The 19,541-nt window shown below is 47.2% G+C and overlaps 2 protein-coding genes across 3 annotated transcripts in view; both read right to left on the bottom strand.

Annotated features, from left to right (window-relative positions):
- MYO1F (myosin IF) overlaps positions 1 to 5,151 on the bottom strand; it is a 55,574-nt gene extending 50,423 nt beyond the window's left edge. Inside the window, exon 1 of the mRNA XM_051972490.1 lies at positions 5,014 to 5,151. Within this exon, the coding sequence (XP_051828450.1) occupies positions 5,014 to 5,016 (3 nt within the window). The 5' untranslated portion in view covers positions 5,017 to 5,151. The remainder of the gene's footprint in view (positions 1 to 5,013) is intronic.
- Positions 5,152 to 12,593: 7,442 nt separating this feature from the next.
- ADAMTS10 (ADAM metallopeptidase with thrombospondin type 1 motif 10) overlaps positions 12,594 to 19,541 on the bottom strand; it is a 34,817-nt gene continuing 27,869 nt past the window's right edge. The window contains exons 18-25 of one of the 2 annotated variants that reach the window (XM_051972487.1): positions 19,279 to 19,359; positions 18,963 to 19,126; positions 18,546 to 18,672; positions 18,055 to 18,184; positions 17,430 to 17,634; positions 17,068 to 17,244; positions 15,056 to 15,215; positions 12,594 to 13,458 (exon numbers count right to left, since the gene is read on the bottom strand). In XM_051972487.1, the coding sequence (XP_051828447.1) occupies positions 13,349 to 13,458; positions 15,056 to 15,215; positions 17,068 to 17,244; positions 17,430 to 17,634; positions 18,055 to 18,184; positions 18,546 to 18,672; positions 18,963 to 19,126; positions 19,279 to 19,359 (1,154 nt within the window). In that variant the 3' untranslated portion in view covers positions 12,594 to 13,348. Of the gene's footprint in view, positions 13,459 to 15,055; positions 15,216 to 17,067; positions 17,245 to 17,429; positions 17,635 to 18,054; positions 18,185 to 18,545; positions 18,673 to 18,962; positions 19,127 to 19,278; positions 19,360 to 19,541 lie in introns of those variants that run through there. The other variant, XM_051972488.1, reaches the window with a different exon arrangement.

Here is a 19,541-nt window from a genome sequence, read left to right on the forward strand (position 1 = left end):
TTTTTCCTTCTTACATTCCTTGAATGGAAACTCCATGAGGGCAGGCTGCCTAAAGTGAAACTCCTTACTTCTTTGCCAGCCCCAGGCAAGTAACCCCAAGATCCTGTGAATGTTAAACTTCTCTCTCCGGCCTCATTCTCCCATCATCCCTACCTTCATTGTCCTTTTTGCCCCCTTCCCACTGCCGTGAAAGTGAGGGCCAGATCACCCCTTTCCTGGTGCAACTATAGCCAGTTGGGGCAGCTTGTTCATTCGGTCCCACCCTCTTCCCAGGCCTTCATCCCCATCCCAACGGATTCTGGGCATTGATCCCAGAAGCAAGAATTCTGAACTTCAGCTCCAGGTTCAGCTGTAGTTGAACAGACATGAAACTACGGCCTAGAGTAGTTAAGTGCTTTTTGCTCCAGGTTATACCCAGTATAATAAGTGGTTTGTTGACTAGCATTGAACAGTAGTAGATGGGAGGAGCCAGAAGCCAGGCCAGGTTCTATGGAGCCTTTCCAGGATCTGGAGTGATTGCATCTTGTAGGGGAGGCTCAGGATTGGCCTCCCTTCCCCTCCCCCTCAGCTCCTAGGACTACTGAGGATGATGAGCAAAGAGTAAGAAAGAGCCACTTCCTTCCTTCCTTCCCCACTGCCCGCAGCTCGGGCCAAGCTGAGGGGAGGGGGGGGAAGTCTTGCAACAAGTGTCCCCTCTTTTGGGGAGATGCTGTTGCTGCTGCTGCTGCTGCTGCTGCTGCAGCATCTATCTTGGTACCTCTTGGGCTCCAGGGCAGCCCCACCCTACTTCTTGCCTCTGAAGGAGATATTAGGCTGCAAAAGCCTGCGCAGAGAGAGATCCTCATGGTAGAGCTACCTTTAATTAGCAGACATCCTCACATGTCTAGTTCCTAATTAACCCCCAATCCTACCCTGTCTGATACCTCCTTTCAGCTTTAGGGTAGGAAAGAAGATAGTGTCAAAACCAAAAACCTACTATGTGCCTGATGCTTTATAAATCCCTTATTTGATATTTAAAACAACCTTGAAATTAGGTGCTATTATTAGCTTCATTTTACAGATGGAGAAATTGAGGCAAACAGCGATCAAATTGATTTGCTATTAAGTTTCCCAAAGGCTGGTTTAAGTTCAGGTCTTCTTGACTCTGGGCACAATGTCTTAACCACTGCACCAACTGGCCACCTGAGTGGAATGAAAAGAATACTGGCTTTGGAGTCCTATTGGTTAGTGTGTGTAGCTCTGGGGTTCAATGCCTGACTGAGCTAGGGTTATCAGCTGTCTGACCTCGAGCAGAACCATTCATCTTAACTGTAAGATGGTGATAAGGAGTTTGGGGGAACCTCTCTCAATAGATTATTGGGAGGAGCTAGGGACTTTGTGAACTTCAAAGAGTTACTTATCAAAATGCCTCTTGTCGCCATCAGCTCCTTCACAGACATTCCCGGACATTCCCTAAGTCAATGGGCATTTTCAGTCATGGAAAATCTGAGCTGAAGGGCTATTAAATATTCAAGAAGCATTTTTTTAATGCTCAGTGCGTCAATATGTCACAATATGTCGTCTGTATGTCTGTAGCTAGAAGCTCAAATCGGTTTGATCTGGAGTCAGAAGTTTGTTGTTATTCAGTTGAGTCACATTTGATTTTTCCTGATCTTGGCAGAGATACTGAAGTGGCAGGCTATTTCCTTCTTAGCTCATTTTACAGATGAAGGAACGGAGGCAACCAGGGTTAAATGACTTGCCCAGAGCCACACAGCTAGTAAACATCTAAGGCTACATCTAGCTATTGCTGGCTAGTCGCTTAACCTTTATCAATAGCAAAATGGAGCTAATAGTTACAAATATCTTCACCCCAGAAGCAGTGAGAAAACGCATTTTAAGTGCTATGCAAATATTAAGGTGATATATACATGGCAATTATTATTATTGAGTACAAAAGTTTTAAAACAAAAAATATCACAGATGAGGAGATCATGGATGTAGGACTGGAGGAGACTTTTAAGACCAATTTCCTAATTTTAGAGAAGAGGAAACAGAGATGATATGATTTATCAAAAGACACACAGATAATAGGCCCCAGAACCAAGGATTGGGCTCTGCTTCTCTTACTCCATACTCAGTGCTTTTTGTCATATAGACTTCAGGCAGTTGGGAAATTAGTCTATTTGAGTTCTGAGGTCCCTTAGAAGGTAGCATGTAAGTGCTCAAAAGGAACTCAAAACACAAGCTATCAGAGCTGGGAGGGGCCTTTGATCAGTGGGTTTCAACTCAAATAGAAACAGGGTCACCATACATAGAAAGTATCCCTGTTGACTTAATAAATTAATATTATCTATGTTTTATTATATTTTTAATTTGCCATTTGTGCCTTAGAACACAGAAGGTGTCCGAATTAGAAGATCCTTAGAGAGAACGTGGAGGTCCTTCAAGATCACCTAATCCAACTCTCTTATGTTTCAGATGGAAAAACTGAGTCTCAGAGAGCGGGAGGGGGCTTGCCAAAGATCATATTTTGACTGCTCACTGCGGACTCCTTTCATTTTCTCTCTTCCTCTCATTACCATTAGTTATAAATATGTTGACCCTGGTCACGAACATAATCAGCTAAATTTAAATAGTCTGTCACCATCAATGGTCTTGCTCACGTCCACTGTTCCATCACTCTTTCTTTTGCTGACATCTATCTCCATAAGTCACGATCTCACTATGACTGTGACTGTCACTGTTCTAAACCAATCCGATCCAAAAAACTTTAAAAGCACGCAAAAAAGTAACAAAAATAAAAAGAGAAACAGCTCTTGTCTATATCTATTATCTATGCGTATGATGATCATAGCTCTCATTTATATAGCTCTTTAAAGTTTGCAAAGCGCTTTATGTTAACTTATTTGAGTCTTATAACAACCTTGTGAGGTAGGTACTATTCTTGGTCCCATTTTATAGATGAAGAAATTGAGGTACAGAGATTAAGTGACTTATTTAGTCACACAACTAGTAAATGTCTAAGGCAGGATTTGAACTCAGAAACTAAGTTCTTCCTGACTCCAAGTCCCATGTTGTACCCACTGTGTCCCCAGCTGCCTCATTATCACGAGATATCACATGGCATTCCATCATAGACAAAAACTACCCTTGGGGCTGACTATAGGCTCATGTTCCCAATATAGTCTGTCTTCTCTTCTCTCCCAGCATCCCCTGCAATTGCATTCTGTGTTTCTCATTTCCTAGCATTATTGTCAACTCTGCTGCTTATTTAGGTCTAGGTCACCAAAACTGACACCCATTGGGTTGTCATCTTCACCACTGAGACCATAATATACTACATTTAGGGTATCTTTATCTTTGGTGGAGGAGAGCACAGATGTCACAGAAGCAGAGAAAAGCAGAAATAGAAGCAATCAGCATTCTCATTTCTCAACTGGGCTCCCTCAGATCCAGTGATCTGACTTCCCGTCGTGTTTTTGGAGATTCAATCATTTGACACTTAATTTCATCTCCCCTTGGATTGTGGCAGTCAGGCCTCCAAAACTTTATGAACTAAGCCTACTTCCATCTCTAGTTCCCAATGTCCCTTTCCCCTTTTGGACATGGATCCCAAATAGTCCCAAGTTTCTTCTCCTCTCAGAAACTCAAGTATATAGGTTCTAACCCTATCTCCCTTCAGGGACTCAGATATCCATTTTCTCAGGCCTTCTTTCCTCAAGGACCAATCATCTTCCTACCCTCATCCCTAGTTCTTCACAGCATCTCCCGCTTTTAACAGAGAAAAGGTACCTTGGAACAAGACAAGGCAGGTTACAGCGAGGCTTCTTAAATTTCTTCCATTAACAATCCCCTTTCCTCCAAGAAATTTTTATGTGACCTCAGGTATACATGTATACAAATCCAAGATTCACTGATAATAAATCATAATTTTGTGACCCGCACATTCAGTTACAAGACCCCCTATGAGGTTACAAATCACAGTTTAAGAAGCTGGAGGCTAGAAGAAGGGACAAGTAGAGTTAAGGTGAAGGTTCCTGATTTCCACCACTACAGCCCAGAGACCTCCCAAAAGTCACTGGTGTCATAAACCAGAGAACTCAAGCAACTGGTCTGGTAACACAGAGCAAGTTCCATATTGGGCTCAGCTCTTGGCAGTCCTGCTGATGCTCTCAGAGAACATCAAAGCTGAGAGGGAACCTAAAACAATTTTTAAAGCCAGGAAAGCCGGCTTAAAAGTAAGGATGTCAGGGCTGGAAAAGGCCTTAGGACACAGAATGGCCAAGGTAGAAATCATTTGATCCAACTTTCTCACTTGACCAATGAAGAAACCAAGGTCTTTGCCAAGACTGTAAACAGCAGCAGCAGATTCAGGACTCGATTTTAGGTAGCCTAGCTCCCAGTCCGATCCACATCGCAAGACCTGGTGGGGTCAGCATTAGGACTTTCCCCGCTCTGGTGCCATCATAGTTTACTCTAGTGAGCATTATTAATGGGATCCCATCCCTGCTGACCCCTGGTCTCAGTCACAGACACTGATGCTAGGCTGGGTCCCCAAGCGGCGCCTGTCACTTGGGCCAGCAGGGAGGGGCGCTCCAGGGGAGTATCCTGGATTGTTGCCCAGAGCAGCTTCCTGGGCAAACAAGGATGGCAGCTTTGGTACCCTCTCCCCTCATTGGGCAGCATCAGCTGCCTTTGTGTCAGTTCTCTGACTGAGCTCCCCGGGAAAGAGGAGGGTTGGTGGTAGATCTGGGACTGGAACCCCGATCTTCAATGCTCAGCCAGGTGCCCCCTCCTTTTCTCTTTGGAGTGGGGCAGACCCAGGAGAAGGGTGTCTTACCTGGATTGAAGAAGTTTTGAGTCTGGACCTAAGAAATGACACACCCAGTGGTCTGTCTGAAGCAGGGACAGGAACCCTAGGGCAGCCCAAGTCGGGGTTGTTCCTCAGATACCCAGATAAGCTAGGGTGGGGCAGGGAGCCACCCCAAGCTGACTGAGGCTGCTCTGAGCTGCACCGGAGCACCTACTCACCATAGTGGCTGCAGTTCTCGGTCCTGGGGCTCTGGGTTGGGTCCTCAGGGGGAGCCAAGTTCAGGGTGCTCCTGGTGGGGGGCCACACATGGCCTGCTGCTGGCTCTCTGGCTAGCAGTTCTGGGAGCATCAGTTCCTCTTACAAAGGCCTCTGCTCCCCCACACCCACTTCCTATCACTGGGAGGGGCAGGGCGGGGGGGGGGGGAGCGTGGGGGGGGAGAGGAACTCACCACAGAGGGAGTAGAAACCTCCTCTTGAGGAGGGGGCTGAGGGTACTATGAGTCCAGCCTTTGGGCACTGACAGGAAGCTGGGAGGCATCTTTGGTTCTGTTCATTTATCCTTTGATCCATACACTAAGGCCACATGTTAAGTCTTGTTTGTCTGTCTCTTCTTGGGATTTTCTTGGCAGAGATACTGGAGTGGTTAGCTATTTCCTTCTCCAGGAGGGATGAGGAACTAAGGGCAACAGGGTTAAGTGACTTGCCCACGGTCACACAATTAGTTTTAAAAAAAGTTATATTCACTTCTTCCCCTTTTTCTTCTGCCTCCCCTCCCCCTTTGTGTTTTTTCCCTTTTGTTCTGATTTTTTATCCTTTGATCCATACACTTAAGGGCAGGGAGCTTTATCTTTTTATTCTAACCACACATGTTGTGTGCCCTGTCTGACTCTTCTTGGGATTTTCTTGGCAGAGATAACTGGAGTGGTTGGCTATTTCCTTTTCCAGTTCATTTTACAGATGAGGGAACTGAGACAACAGGGTTAAGTGACTTGCCCAGGATCATGCAATTAATTTTTAAAAAGTCTGGAAACTGAAAATAAATCAACACACCTTATATTCACTCCCCCCTTTTCTTTTGTTCTCCTCCCCACCCCACCCCTTTTTGTGGTTTTCCCTTTTGTTCTGATTTTTTATCCTTTGATCCATATACTTAAGATCAGGGAGCTGGATTCATCTTTGTCTTTGTATCTTAAGCACAAGTGTTATGTGTCTTGTCTGACTCTTCTTGGGATTTTCTTGGCAGAGATACTGGAATAGTTGGCCATTTCCTTCTCCAGCTCATTTTACAGGGAACTGGAGCAAACAGGGTTAAATGACTTGTGTAGAGTCACACAATAAGTTAAAAAAAAAAAGTGGAGACTGCATGTACATCAATATATGCTATATTCACTTTCCTCCCCTTTTTCTGTTTTTTTTTTCCCCTCTCATGGTTTTTCCCTTTTGTTCTGATTTTTCTCTCCCAATACGATTCATAAATAAATGTGTATTAAAAATTAATGTACATATATAACCAGAAAAAAAGAAAGCAATGTAATTTTTTAAGAAGTCTGAGGTCAGATTTGAACTCATGAAGAAGAAGATGCACTCTCTGCATTGTGGTGTCACCTAGCTGCCTGTAGAGTAAGCACATAGCAGGTGCTTAATAGAGGCTTATTGAATTGAATGGTGGGTCCTGGAACCTTAGGGATGTGGCCCAGCTGAGCCCCATAGCAACATTGTTCTGGGTCTGGGAAGAAGTCTGGGGAAAATGACTTAGGCGGAGGTTGGGATGATGTAATAGTAGTTGTCTGAAATGTGGAACCTTATATAGAGAATGGTTGGAAACCAGATTCAGTTTCTGTCTTTCTGCTTGGGAAGGACAAAACATACACACATAGATTGAGATCACATGTGAGGAAGAACTTTTTCTCTAAAGAGTCTTTTTGTGAGACTTTTCAAAACCCTTTCCCATTTATGGTCTTATTTGATAAAAAAACCCCCATGAGGGAGGCTGGGAGAGACTGTTTTCTCTTTCCTTGACTTCAGGAGGAAGCGAAGATTCAGTAAAAGGAAGTGACTTGTTTAGGACCATACTGCTTACTTCAGTAGCAGAGTAAGAAGTAGAACCTGTGGTGGGAATCATGAAGTTCAGGAGAAGTTAGAGGAAAGAGAAAGTGGCTTCTGCTCAATGGAAAGCAGCCGTACATCCACCTGTGGGCCTTCCAGACTATATAGATAATAGCTTTCCATGGAATTGGAAAGGAGATCACCAGGTTCAGTTTCCTCATTTTACAGAAGGGGAAACTGAGGCCCAAACTGGGGTAGGAATATGGCACAACACAAGTATTTTGGCTCCCAAAGCAAGGCTATTGAATAAATACGGCCCTTCTGTTTTGCCATCCGCAGGTTCCAAGGATTTCCACACGCATCTAGATTAGCTTCCAACTGACATAATGGTAGATGAAAAGAATTTACTCACTGAATGTGATAACAACAACAGTAATAATAATTAGCATTTATACAGTGCTTACTACTTGCCAGTCCCTGATTAAGCACTTTTCAAATATCATCTCCTATGGCCAATGCGAGAATTAGTTTTTCTTGATCAAAATTATTTTTCACATGGGTTTTATTTTTGTTCTTTTGTGTATTTTTTTCCAGGATACAGAAGTGAGAGGGAGATAAAATTAATCCTTGTTAACTGAAAAAGTTTTCTTTTTTTAAATTTCATTTGATCCTCACAACAACCTGGAAGGTAAGGACTGTTATCATCCCATTTTACAATAGAGGAAACTGAGGTTAAGTGATATACCTTTGGTAATACAGCTAGTAAATATTAAGAAGACTCCTTGACTCCAGGTCAAGACAGAGTTAATAAGAGCAAGGGATTTTCTAGCAATAGCAAGCAACTCTGGGTCTGATCACAGGAGTTGACCAACTCTATATAGCTCTCAGGTTATGAGCTTGTTTCTAAATAGGCATTTCTTCTCTGTTATTTGTTGTTATTCAGTCATTTCACTTTTATGTGACTCTTTGCGACTCCATTTGGGCTTTCTATGCAAATATTCTGGAGTGATTTGCTATTTCCTTCTCCAACCCATTTTATAGATGAGGAAACTGAGGTAAACAGTCTGGGCTTGTCTGGGGTCGAGGCCGGATTTGAACTTGGGAAGATTAGTTTTCCTGACTTCAGACCCAGCCCTTGTTTATGCACTGAGCCACCTAGGGGCCCTCCTCTTCCAGGAACAATTGTAATTTAGGGCAGAATCAGCAGGAGGTAGTGTAATGAAGGCAGTAAGCTCACTATCCCTGGCTAAGCACATTGCAGAGGTACAGATTTTTCCAAATTGAAAACCTAGGACTGTGAGATAGATGTCTGCTAGTGGAAGGAGGGGGACTATGTGTTCCCTTTCCCATTCGTAGTATGGGAATAAAGCCCTTTTGCATGGTGGGAGTGGTATGAGATAGGGAGTTTCCTCGGGTAATAAGTGCCAAATGAGAAATATTTTTGATATGTCCCTATAAGCTAAATATCTACTGGGTGTGGGAAAGCTTGGGCTTGGAGTCTGGAAGTCCTAAATTCCTAAATTCAAATCCTACCGCTGATGCTTACTAGCTGTGACCCAGTACAAATCATTTAAATTCTCAACCTCAGTTTCTTCATCTACAAAATGGGAAAAAAACAATAGTATATTTTACTGGGTGGTGAAGGTGAGATAATGTATATTTCCGCAAACTTTGAAGTGCTATTTAAATGTTTATATTATTCTTAGAGATGATACTGCCTCCTGTTCCAACTCCACTGAAGGGCTATTATCAGCTATTGGCGTTCTCCTGACTTACTACAGCCACCTGCTGGTTCTTTACTGACTTGTAGCAGATCTTTTAACTCCATTTTTTTAAGGGAACCTTGACAGAGAGCTTCAGGCTATTTCAGTTCTTCTATGAGTCAGGTCCCCAAGACACCTACATAGCATGAGAATTCCTTTACTCAGATCTTTTGAATTCCTTTTACTTCTTCCAATTGGCAGTTCACTCTTTTTATTGTTATTGAGTTGTTTTAGTTTGGGGTTTTCTTGGCCCAGATACTGAAGTGGTTTGCTATTTTCTTTTCCAGATCATTTTCAGATGAGAAGACTCAGGCAAACAGAGTTAAGTGATTTGCCAGGGTCACACAGCTAGTAAGCATCTGAGGCTAGATTTGAACTCAGGTCCTCCTGATTCTGCTCTATCTGCTGCACTACCTAACTGCCCTATACCCCAATTGATACACAAATCTACAATGCTAATTAGTTCTCTCCATGACAGCCTTAAATTTGAATTGATGGTGAACAAATTCTTTCCAACACCCCATCATGTCCCTGAAAGCTAGATTAGATCCACGCAGGATATTCTGGAGTTTTTTTCCCCATCCACTGAGCCACAGTTGCCTTCCTTTTCCCAGAGCAATTCCAAATGACATGGCAAAATGAGAAGTGGGTCAGAGCTTCAATCTTTGACTTGTATTCCTCAGTTTCACAGGAATCACATCTTTTTACACTTGTTTTTTGAGTCTCTGGCCTCTAGAGTATTAGTTCTTGTCTATCTCCTGATCTTCTGCTTGCTTGTGCTACCCTTACTTTTTGAATTGTTCTCGCACTACTTTCTGCTCATCCTGATCCTGATCTTTAATACCTGAATCTGACTCATACTCCAAGATTGTTCCCTAGGCTGTTGGTCCTGGTTCAGCCATGCTTGGCCGGTTCTGAGATCTGTATCTTCTTTGATTCTCCAAACTGGTTTCAATTCCTCTGATAGCCATTTCTGCACTTACCCCTTGTTGCTTCTGCCTGTGTTAAGTGAGATTTGGTCATCAGGAATAAAAGAATGAGAAAAGGTCAAAAGAAGAATAATGTAGCCCAATGAGAAAAGATTATAGAAGTAGAGAATCAAAGGCCTGAGAAGGCTTTCAGAATAGAGAATATAGATTGTCATTCTCTAAAAGAACCTCAGGTAACCCATTTGGAGCACCTCATTTTTAAGCCCATAGCTGTTTTAACTTGGATTGTTTGGATTTTTAGGTTTTAAAAGATGTGCAACTAAATAACCTCGAGGAAGGTGAGAGTGGAAAATGTATTTTATGAGGTAGCTTGATGGTTACACTGTATAAGAAACGTTAAAAGGGTAAGACAGTGGTTTGTGTTGAATTTTTTCCCCAGGGCTTTGGGGATGAAGTGTGATTTGTTAGAAGAATTCATGAAGAGAGTGTTTGATTGTAGAGGTGGTTTGGAATGAGAAGGGAAGGTATTTCTCAGGCAGCGAGTGGTAGAGTGGATAGTGTGCTGGCCCTGGAGTGAGGAGGACCTGGATTCGAATGTGGCCTCAGATACTTAATAACTGTGGAATTCTGGGAAAATCACTTAACTTTATTTGCTTTAGTTTCCTCATGGGTTAAATGGAGAAGGAGACAGCAAACCACTCTAGTTTCTTTGTCAAGAAAACCCCGGATGTCCAAAAAGTTCGACACTACTAATCCATTAAACAAAACTTATTGAAATTTGGTGTAAGTAGCCAGCCAGGAATTGAATATATATGGGATTAGTGAATCAGTGTGAAACAATGGAGCAGTTTCTCTTTTTCCCTTTTGACCTGGAGATTGAGAATACTCAGTAGGGCTTTCCTAGAAGTGCATTTTTAGGGCTCCTCTCTCCTTGCTTGGGGAAAATCAGACAGAAAATTGGAAACTCAGACTCTCTGATAGCAAGGACGGCTTGGCTCAGGCTACTTGGTCTTAAATACAGTTATAACTTTTAAAAAATTTTTACTTTAGTGAATGTTTTTAGACTAAATTCCAAGTGATTCAATTTTGGGGGCTATATAATAGCCTCCTTATAATAGGAAATATTTATAATTTATAATAGAAATATATATATATATATAATAGGAAAATATAACATAATAGGAAAACAAGAATAATATTCTAGAGAGAGAGTGGAAAATAAACTGAGAGTTATGATTTATTAAAAAAATCCATTCCCCTAGACTTTTTAAAGTATTCTTACCGGAGCATTAGGGGAACATTCAGTAAGTGTTGAAATGATAGCTTAAAAAAGGGACTGCAAGGTGAGTCTGCACATGGTCAATTAAGTATGTTGACATCGTTCCAGCTTTTATCACCACCTAGTGGCCAGCATAGACAAAGCACCCTGAATACACTATACCCCGCAGTGTTAAGAAACGCTGTATATGGAAAATCTAACCTGTCCCTGTGTGAAGGTGTTATAGAACTGGAAAGAACCATAGAACAAAGAACAAAAAATGCAAAGTTGAAAGGAACCTTCCATTCAGTCCAAAATATCAGAGCTGGGAAGACCCTTAGAACTCGGGATGTCAGAGCTGGGAAGGCCCTTAGAGCCCAGGGAGTCAGAGCTGGGAGGGTCCTCAGAACCCTGGATGTCAGAGCTGAGAGGACCTTTAGAACCCAGGAGGTGAGAGCTGGGAGGGCCCTTAGAACCCAGGATGTCAGAGCTGGGAGGGCCCTTAGAGCACAGGATATCAGAGCTGGGAGGGCCCTTAGAACCCAGGAGGTCAGAGCTGGGAGGGTCCTTAGAACCCAGGATGTCAGAGCTGGGAGGGCCCTTAGAACCCAGGATGTCAGAGCTGAGAGGGCCCTTAGAACCCAGGATGTCAGAGTTGAGAGGGCCCTTAGAACCCGGGATGTCAGAGCTGGGAGGGCCCTTGGAACCTAGAGGGTCAGGACTAGGAGGGCCCTTAAAACATAGTACTTCAGAGTTAGAAAAGACTCAAGAGCTTTGGTGTGATACAGTGGTAAGTACACTGATCTTGGAGGCAAAGGAACTCGGTTTATACCCAGCCCTCCTCTCTTGGGCAGACAAGATCATTTTTCTCAGGGTCTTGAGCTCCCTCCATTTCACATGCGGGGAGGGTTGATGATCTCTATTGCTCCTTAAGGCCTAGAAAGGCCCAGGGTGACCCGATGAGTAGGTCTGGTTCAGGTGAGAAAGTGATCTTTCCATTCAATTTTTTTTTTTTAATTCTACACAGGAACCTATTTTTGTCTGGCTGAATAAGGAGACCTGTTTATGGAGGTGGACATTTGGGTTGATATTCCTAGTAGCTGGAAAGAGCTAGAAGATGGACCAGCTAGATTTCCTGAGACCTGAGTGTGGGACCCTCCCCCTGAAATACCCACACCTGGTGGGGGAAGAGAATTATCTTGTAGCTTCTGCCGAAGATCTATATGGACTCTTTGTAAAGTCCCTGATCTCTCCGGCTGAGCACACAAAAGGGAAAGTTTATTGAAGGAAATCTGACTGGGTTCAAGTCTTTGCTCTAGTTGGATTTCCTTGGACAATTTCCTCTTTTTTTGTGCCTCAGTTTCCTCATCTACAAAATGGGATTAGTCACATCATTTCCCCTATAAAATTATGAGGAAAAGTGCTTTGTAAAACTTAATGTTTTCTAACTGGAGAGATTGTCATCATGGCCCTGACTCCAAAGTGAGCCCCCAAACTCTGTTCCAAAACAGACCTGACCTGAATCATGTGGATCCTTTATTCTCAAAGATTCTTAGCCTGTGACTCCAGACTCCAAATTGAGCCCCAGTTTGGCCACAGAGCCTTGATCCAGGACTGATTTTGGGCCCCTAAATGATCCCTGACCCTTGGCCCCAGATTGAGCTGCATCTCCATCATAAAGCTCCTCAAAAAGATGAGTTCTGGGACATTGCAGACACCCCCAGGAAGATGCTCAGGGGCTGGCTGCCTCCCCTTCCCGCCCCCCAAAGAATGGCTGCTCTGAATGCTCCAAGGACCACGTGTTGGGACGTAGACAGAAGACAGTTTTATTGACTGGGGGGGCCTGCTAGTGGGGAGACACTGAGGGGCTGGGGCTGAGTTCCTCCTGGAACCCCAGACGCTCCCCGGCCAACACTCCCTGCCCACTCCCCGTGTCCCACAGAGGGGGTGAAGGCGGACTTATAGCACCGTGTGGGGTGGCCCTGATCCGGGAGAGAACCCTTCTTGTGCTGGGAGTAAAGGAAGAGGGGGCCAAGGACTGGGGAGGGGGACGGTCCCTCTTCCATTTTTGGACAGATGTGTGTTCTCAGCAGGGAAGTGGCAGGGAAGAGAGAAGGCCTTTTCAGGCGCTCAGAAGGCTTCTGCCAGAAAGTCAGAAGGGAGGACCCGGGGCACCGGCATTGGACACCCCATAGCACCAAGGGTGGCAAAGAGGGTGGGCACGGGAACCCCCAGCCCCCTTCCCAGTTCTTCACAGTACAAATTCAGGTCAAATCTCCATGGGGAGCCCAGGGGCAGGGCTGGGGAGGGGCGGGACCACCCCCGCCCTCACCCTGTCAGGTCTCCATCCCTCCCACCAACCCCCGACGGCTGGGGACGCCTAACTCAAAAAAGTCTCTGCTGGGGCTCATCCCATAGGGCACAGCGCCAGGGCTGCCCAATAAATAATGAATTCAGACCTCCATCCCCCCGCCCTTCCTTCTCCCCCCTTTTCCCCCCTTCTCCCCCAGCTCCGGCCCCCAGCTTCGCGTGTCTCCAGCGGTTGCCCCCACCCCCCTTAGCGACCCTGGCACGTTTTACAACACATCTGGCGGAAGTAGGCACGACTGCAAAACTGGAACTTGAACACCAGGGGGCAATAGGCGACCTTGTTCACATCCCTGCACTCTGTGGGAGGAGAGAGGAAGAGTCAGGCATCCTGCCCGCTTCCCTGGCATTTGTTCCCGCGCCCCTCCCCCCGCCAGCTCCCCTGGTGCAGAAACACAGACAGCATTTGATGGAATCACCTCCATCACATATCACCGACCAGAGGCCTCAACTAGGGCATGGCACCTGGGGCTTTGTCCCAGGTCACTGAAATTTACCTTGGGCAAGTCACTTAATTGCCCACAAAAGAAAAAAAAAAAAAGAAAAAAAATGCCTCTTTTTAGTATCCTTACTGACTAGGAGTTTAGCATCTGGTTAGCCAGAATAATGGTTTAAAATTGGAAGCTGACGGACAGCTCGGCAGTACCGTGGATAGAGCACCAGCCCCGGACCTGAGTTCAAATCTGGTCTTAGACACTAGTTATGTGACTAGTCACTTAACTCCGCCTCCAAAATTAAAACTAAAAGCCGACAGGTCAAGAATATCACTAACAACTTTTCTTAGTAATCAATTTCTGGTCCAGATCAACTGAATTCATTTATCTTCCTTCCTTCTTGTATCAGAAGCAGTTTGAGGATGTACTTGGGGCCACTTGCTCCTGAGGTGGTGTTCTGGGTCTGAGCGGCAGAGTCGCTGCTTCTGTCTCCGGGGCCCTCACCACAGATGCGACAAGTATACAGGCAACAAGCAGCGGGGGGATGATTTGGGCCGGTGGCTGCAAAACCCTGTGACTGCCTGGGTCTGAAGTCTGCCTGTGGTTTGCCCCACCCAGGAGAAATGCAAGCATGGAGCCAGGAGCTATTGTCTGAGCATCCCACCCCACCCAGTCCCAGGGGACCGAGACCAGAGCCTGGCTTCGGAGGCTCCAAGCCAGAATGGGAGGAGGGGCGGACAGAGGGCATCTCCCTCCCTCTGCAACCTCTCCATCCAAGGGTCTGGGGGAGGGGTCACCCTAGCTACCCCACACCTAAGAGGATTCTTCCCCACAAAGTCCTGACCAGTGGTCATCTGGCTTTAACGAGAAGACTTCTGCACCAGAGGGGAATTCCCCTCCCAGGGCAGCCCATTCTCCTTTGGATTAGTTCTCATGGGTTGTTCCTGCTGATTCAGCCTCCCTGCAATTCTCCTCCTTGGGAAAAAAAACCATCGCCCTTCTTCTACCCTCTGGGGTCAAGCAGAGCAAACCCTAATCCTTCTGCCCCACAACGTCCTGGAAGACTGGATCTTGTCAGCCTGAGAGCTTTTCCTTCACTCTCCCTGACTTGTTTTACAAGTTTCCCATGTAATCATGCACATATAACATACATATGTTCTCTATACAAACATGTCTATATTCCACACATAAACACAGACAATTATACACGTATGTCTATGTGTGTACATTTCTGTATAGAAATGAGGCTGAGGCCAGAGGACAGACCACCTTTCTCACTCTGGACCCAAAGTTCCCTCCTGCAGACTAAGGTTTGTGTATAAAAAAGGCCCCCCACGTGATGGGCAGGGAGGCTCACAGCGGAGTTGGCATCTGGAGCCCAGCCGATGTGGGCCGCCTCCTTCCCCACCCACAATCCCTCTCCCCCCTCCCCTCCGGCCTCCCTTCGGGCCCTGGGGTTGTACCTTCAGGGCTGTCCCCAGGGGGGGTGCTCTGGCACTTGCTCTCACACTGCTGCATGGTTGGAGGCTGCAGGGCCTCCGGGCACTCCCAGGATGGCTGGCCCGTGTGGCTGGTGCACTGCACGGACCTCAGCTGCTGCCCGAAGCCACACTGCGCTGAGCACTGGGGACACGAGAGGGAAGCTCGCTGTAAATAAGAACGTCTGGGGACAGGGTCGCGTGGGAGCATGCACTCAGGGATGCAGGAAGGAGCTGAGAGTAAAAGCCAGAAGGGACCCTGGTGGTCACCTTGCTAGGGTCAAGGCTCAGCCTGGGACAGGCCTTCCCTTGGGTTTTCCAGAAGAGAAGATGTAGATTCAGAAAAATGATAGAACTTGCCTTACACAAGGAGAGCCAGCATTGGAAAAAGTATTCTAAGTTTTAGTTACTTGGTCATTCATTCATTTGTTCAAGTGGTTAGTCAGTTGGTCAGTCACTGGTCAGTCAGTCCATCAATTGGCCAATCAATTGGTCACTTATTGGTCAGCCTATCAATCAATCAGTTGATCAGCCAATTAATTGGTCAGTCAATTCATCAGTCAGCCATGGGTCAGCTAATCAATTGGTCACTTTTTGGTCAGGCAACCAATTGGCATCCAATTAATCGGTCAGTCAGGCAATTAGTTGACCAATTGGTCAGTGAGTCAGTTCAACAAGCATTGATTAGGTGTTTCTTATGTGCCAGGCACTGTCCTAATTGCTAGGGCTACAGAGAAAAGCAAAAGATTACTGCTAGGTTCAAGACTTGGCTCTGACACTAGTTTCTCTTCACCTCCCAGGGCGTTGGGGAAAGTGCTTTATAAACTTTTTACTGTTCCATAAATGTGAGTTATTCCGCCCAGCTCCTCCCCTCTTGGCTCTGGAAGATTTCCTAGGATGGCTGCTAGTCTCCACAATAGGAGACTGAGAGTGGGGGAAATCAACCAGAAGGATCTTCTTCGTGATTCTCCCAGCCAAAATTCTCCTCCATCTCTGGAGCATAATAATAACATCTGGCATTTCTAGACCCAAAGGTCGGCAGGGTCTTTCCACATCTCATGTGATTCTCCAACCTGTGAGGAATGGGCTATTACATCTCCAAATGAGTTCAGATGCAGAAGTACTTTGCTTATTTTACATGGCACCTCAATGCTCTAGTTATTACTATTATAGAGAAGAGGAAACTGAGGTTAAATAATTTGCCAAGGTTACCAAGCTAGTAAGTTAGCCACACCCTCTGGGTTTGAACTCTGATGTTATGCCCAGCACTCCATCTAGTACCCATCCAGCACTCCATCCAGTACCCATCAGTACCCATCCAGTACCCATCCAGCACCCATCCAGTACCCATCCAGTACCCATCAGTACCCATCCAGCACCCATCCAGTACCCATCCAGCACCCATCCAGTACCCATCCAGCACCCATCCAGCACCCATCGAGCACCCATCCAGTACCCATCCAGTACTCATTCAGTACCCATCCAGTATCCATCCAGCACTCCATCCAGTACCCATCCAGCACCCATCCAGTACCCATCCAGTACCCATCCAATACCCATCCAGCACTCAACCAGTACTCATTCAGTACCCATCCAGCACCCATCCAGCACTCCATCCAGGACCTATCCAGTACCCATCCAGTACCCATCCAATACCCATCCAGCACCCATCTAGTACCCATCCAGGATTCATCTAGCTACCTCAACATCTTAGTTGTTGTTGACCAGCTGATGAGCCAAGGCAAGGGTTGGAGAAGTGGTCCCCCAAAAGGATCCCAAGCTCAAGGGTCATTCTGCCTGATGTCGGAGCTGAAGCTGACTGTTTCCTGCAGAGTCTTGCACAGGGCCAGGCACACAAGAGACTCTTGTTTGTTGAACACACGGTTTCCTGACTGTCCCTCCTGGAGTCTTCCCCAATCCAGTCCTTGGGGACCCCTGCCTTAGGCCCTCCTCCATCCCAGGCCTGGAGATGATAGACTCCAAACCGGCCCCCATACCTCTCCCCACTCGCCCGTCACCCAGCGGGGTGGGGGACACCGGCGGAGGTTGCACCTCATGCTGGTGGGTGGCTTGGTAGCTGCTGGACACTGGGTGGAAGGCAGGGTGGCGCTGTGGTCTCCACTCTTGCACAGGACGACTCGGTATCGGAAGCCGGGCCCACAGTTGGGGGTACACTGGGGTGCATAAAGGGTTTGGGCATTAGGGACCAGTTCTTCAGAGACTTTAGGGTGGGTATGGGGGAAGCAAAGCTCTGGGATCTGGGCCATTCTGGGGAGTAAGAGGAGGAAGCTGCAGAGGGGGCTTTGGGGCACACTTGCCTGGGCTGCCCATCTGAATGGGAGGAGCAGGGAGGGCTCACCTCGGACCAGTCAAGGGTGACCCACTCGGGTGGGCAGGCAGGGCTGTTGCAAGGCTCCAGCACGTGGGGCCGGGGCTGGGAACAGGCGCTGTCATCGAGAGCTTTCTCTTCATCTGCAGATACCCGGCGCTGACAAACCACAGAACGGCTCCTCACCCCTGAATTACAGCTTCGGCTGCAGCTTGACCAGTTCCCCACAGCCCAGCTAGGGGAGTGCAGAAGGTTTATTTTTTTTAAATTTTATTTCTTCTTGTTTATTTATTTTATTATTTATTTTTATTTGGGACGGGTTGAGAAGAGAAGTGGTTATTTGTGCAAGCAACACTGAGATCCTTGGGGAACAGACACTACAAAGGGTGAAATAAGCCCTGCTCACAATGGGCTCATATCACAAGATCACAGATTTCACGTTGGAAGGAACCCTAGAAGCCACCCAAGCCTAAATTCTAATTTTGCTGAAGAGGAAACTTGAGCCTCCCAAATTTGCGCGAGCAAAGCCATGATTTGAATCCACTCCCTCTGCCTCACAGATGGTGGGATGATTCGGGAAGAGAGGGCCCTGGAGGAGCCTGTCCTGAGCCCCTCAGAGAGGGGGGTCTCCCTGGCCCCTGGCCCGGGTACTCACTCTGGAGGGCAGGGTTCCGTGTTGCATGCCCGCTGGCGCTTGGGCAGTTTGCTGTGGGGGCTGCAATGGTGAGGGGCCACAGTGGAGCTGTCCAGTTGCTTTCGACACTCTGCAGCCTGTACCTGGCTGCCTGGGGGATGGGGAGGGGCCAGCTCAGCTCCCAGGTCCTGCCCCACCATCCCAATGCTCACCCCACCTTTGCACCAAAGGACCCCGAGATGCTTTTTCACAAGGGCCGGAGCTATGAGTCTGGACTCCCGGATTTCCTTTTCTAGCTTGGCTCAGAGCTACCCACCTACCGAGGCAGGCCCTAACCCCTTCCCCTCCCGGGGCCTCTACCTTCCTCCTCTTGCCTCCCTCCACTCCTCCCTGCCTCCCTCCTGGTCCAGCTCCATCTGGGCTTCCGCTACTTCTCCAGAATCCCCCCTTGGTTAACCCCCTGAGGGACTCTTGTGCCTTCCTAGCATCTCCTCAGCATTGTTCAGCCTCACCGCCTGCACACAGGGCGGAGCACTTGGTCCAGGGGGCATAGTGCCAGGCGTACGGAGGCAGGGCCTCGTGAGAAATCGGTGCATTGAAGCGGTATCGGATTCCCTGGAGCTCAGATCGGGTCAGGACCTGGTGGGAGAGGGGCCAGGATGAGGGTGAGGGGCCCTCACATTCTGGGCCCAGGGAAGGGGCCAGGACAACTCAAAGGAAGAAAGCCAAGACTTTCCCATCAAAACTGCTCACTGCTGCCCGTAGGCACAGAGAGCTCTACCAGGAGCTCTCCCAGCCTGGGCTAGATCAAGTCTGGTTGGGGACTGAGCTCCCCAAGAAGAAGGCCTCTTAAGGGTTGGCTGCCTGGCCAAATCCTTGCCTCCCATCCCTCATCCTATCCTCCCTCCCTCTCTGAGCTTCCTGGTTACCATGACAATGATGGTGATGTTGGTTGGGCCCAAGGCTTCCAGAATCTGGGGTTGGTCTGGCCCGTGGTGTAGCTGGAAGATGGTCCCAGCCAGGGGCAAGCGGTGGGGCTGTGGGGTCTTGGGCAGCCCATCCAGGAGAAAGGCATCATCCTCCCCTTTTAGGGCTAGTGCAAGGCAAGAGGGACAGTATGATGGGGGTGGGGGAGAATCAGCTCCACCCCCCAAGACCTTCGTCCCCAAGTACCTTTCCTCTAACTACTCCCATACATCATGCCCTCAATTCCTTGAATATCCAAGGTACCCCGTTTTCTCTCACCCAGGTGGCTGAGGGATGGATTCGAATCCTGAATGGAAATGTGGACAGAGCCCTTGGGAATCCAAATGATCTCTTCATACTCTGGAAAAAAAGGCCCAGATGTTTACTTATAAGGGGCTCCTCCCCAGAGTCTCTTCTTCCCCATCCCGGACTTTCCCCCACCAAATTAATCGCTCCTTTCCCCATAACTCTTCCCTCCCCCACCTGTCCGCTTCCTCTCCTCTCCAACCCATCTTTGATCTTCATCCCACAGCATGTCCTCC

The sequence above is a fragment of the Antechinus flavipes genome, chromosome 1 (genome assembly GCF_016432865.1).
Source record: "Antechinus flavipes isolate AdamAnt ecotype Samford, QLD, Australia chromosome 1, AdamAnt_v2, whole genome shotgun sequence".
Taxonomy (NCBI): domain Eukaryota; kingdom Metazoa; phylum Chordata; class Mammalia; order Dasyuromorphia; family Dasyuridae; genus Antechinus; species Antechinus flavipes.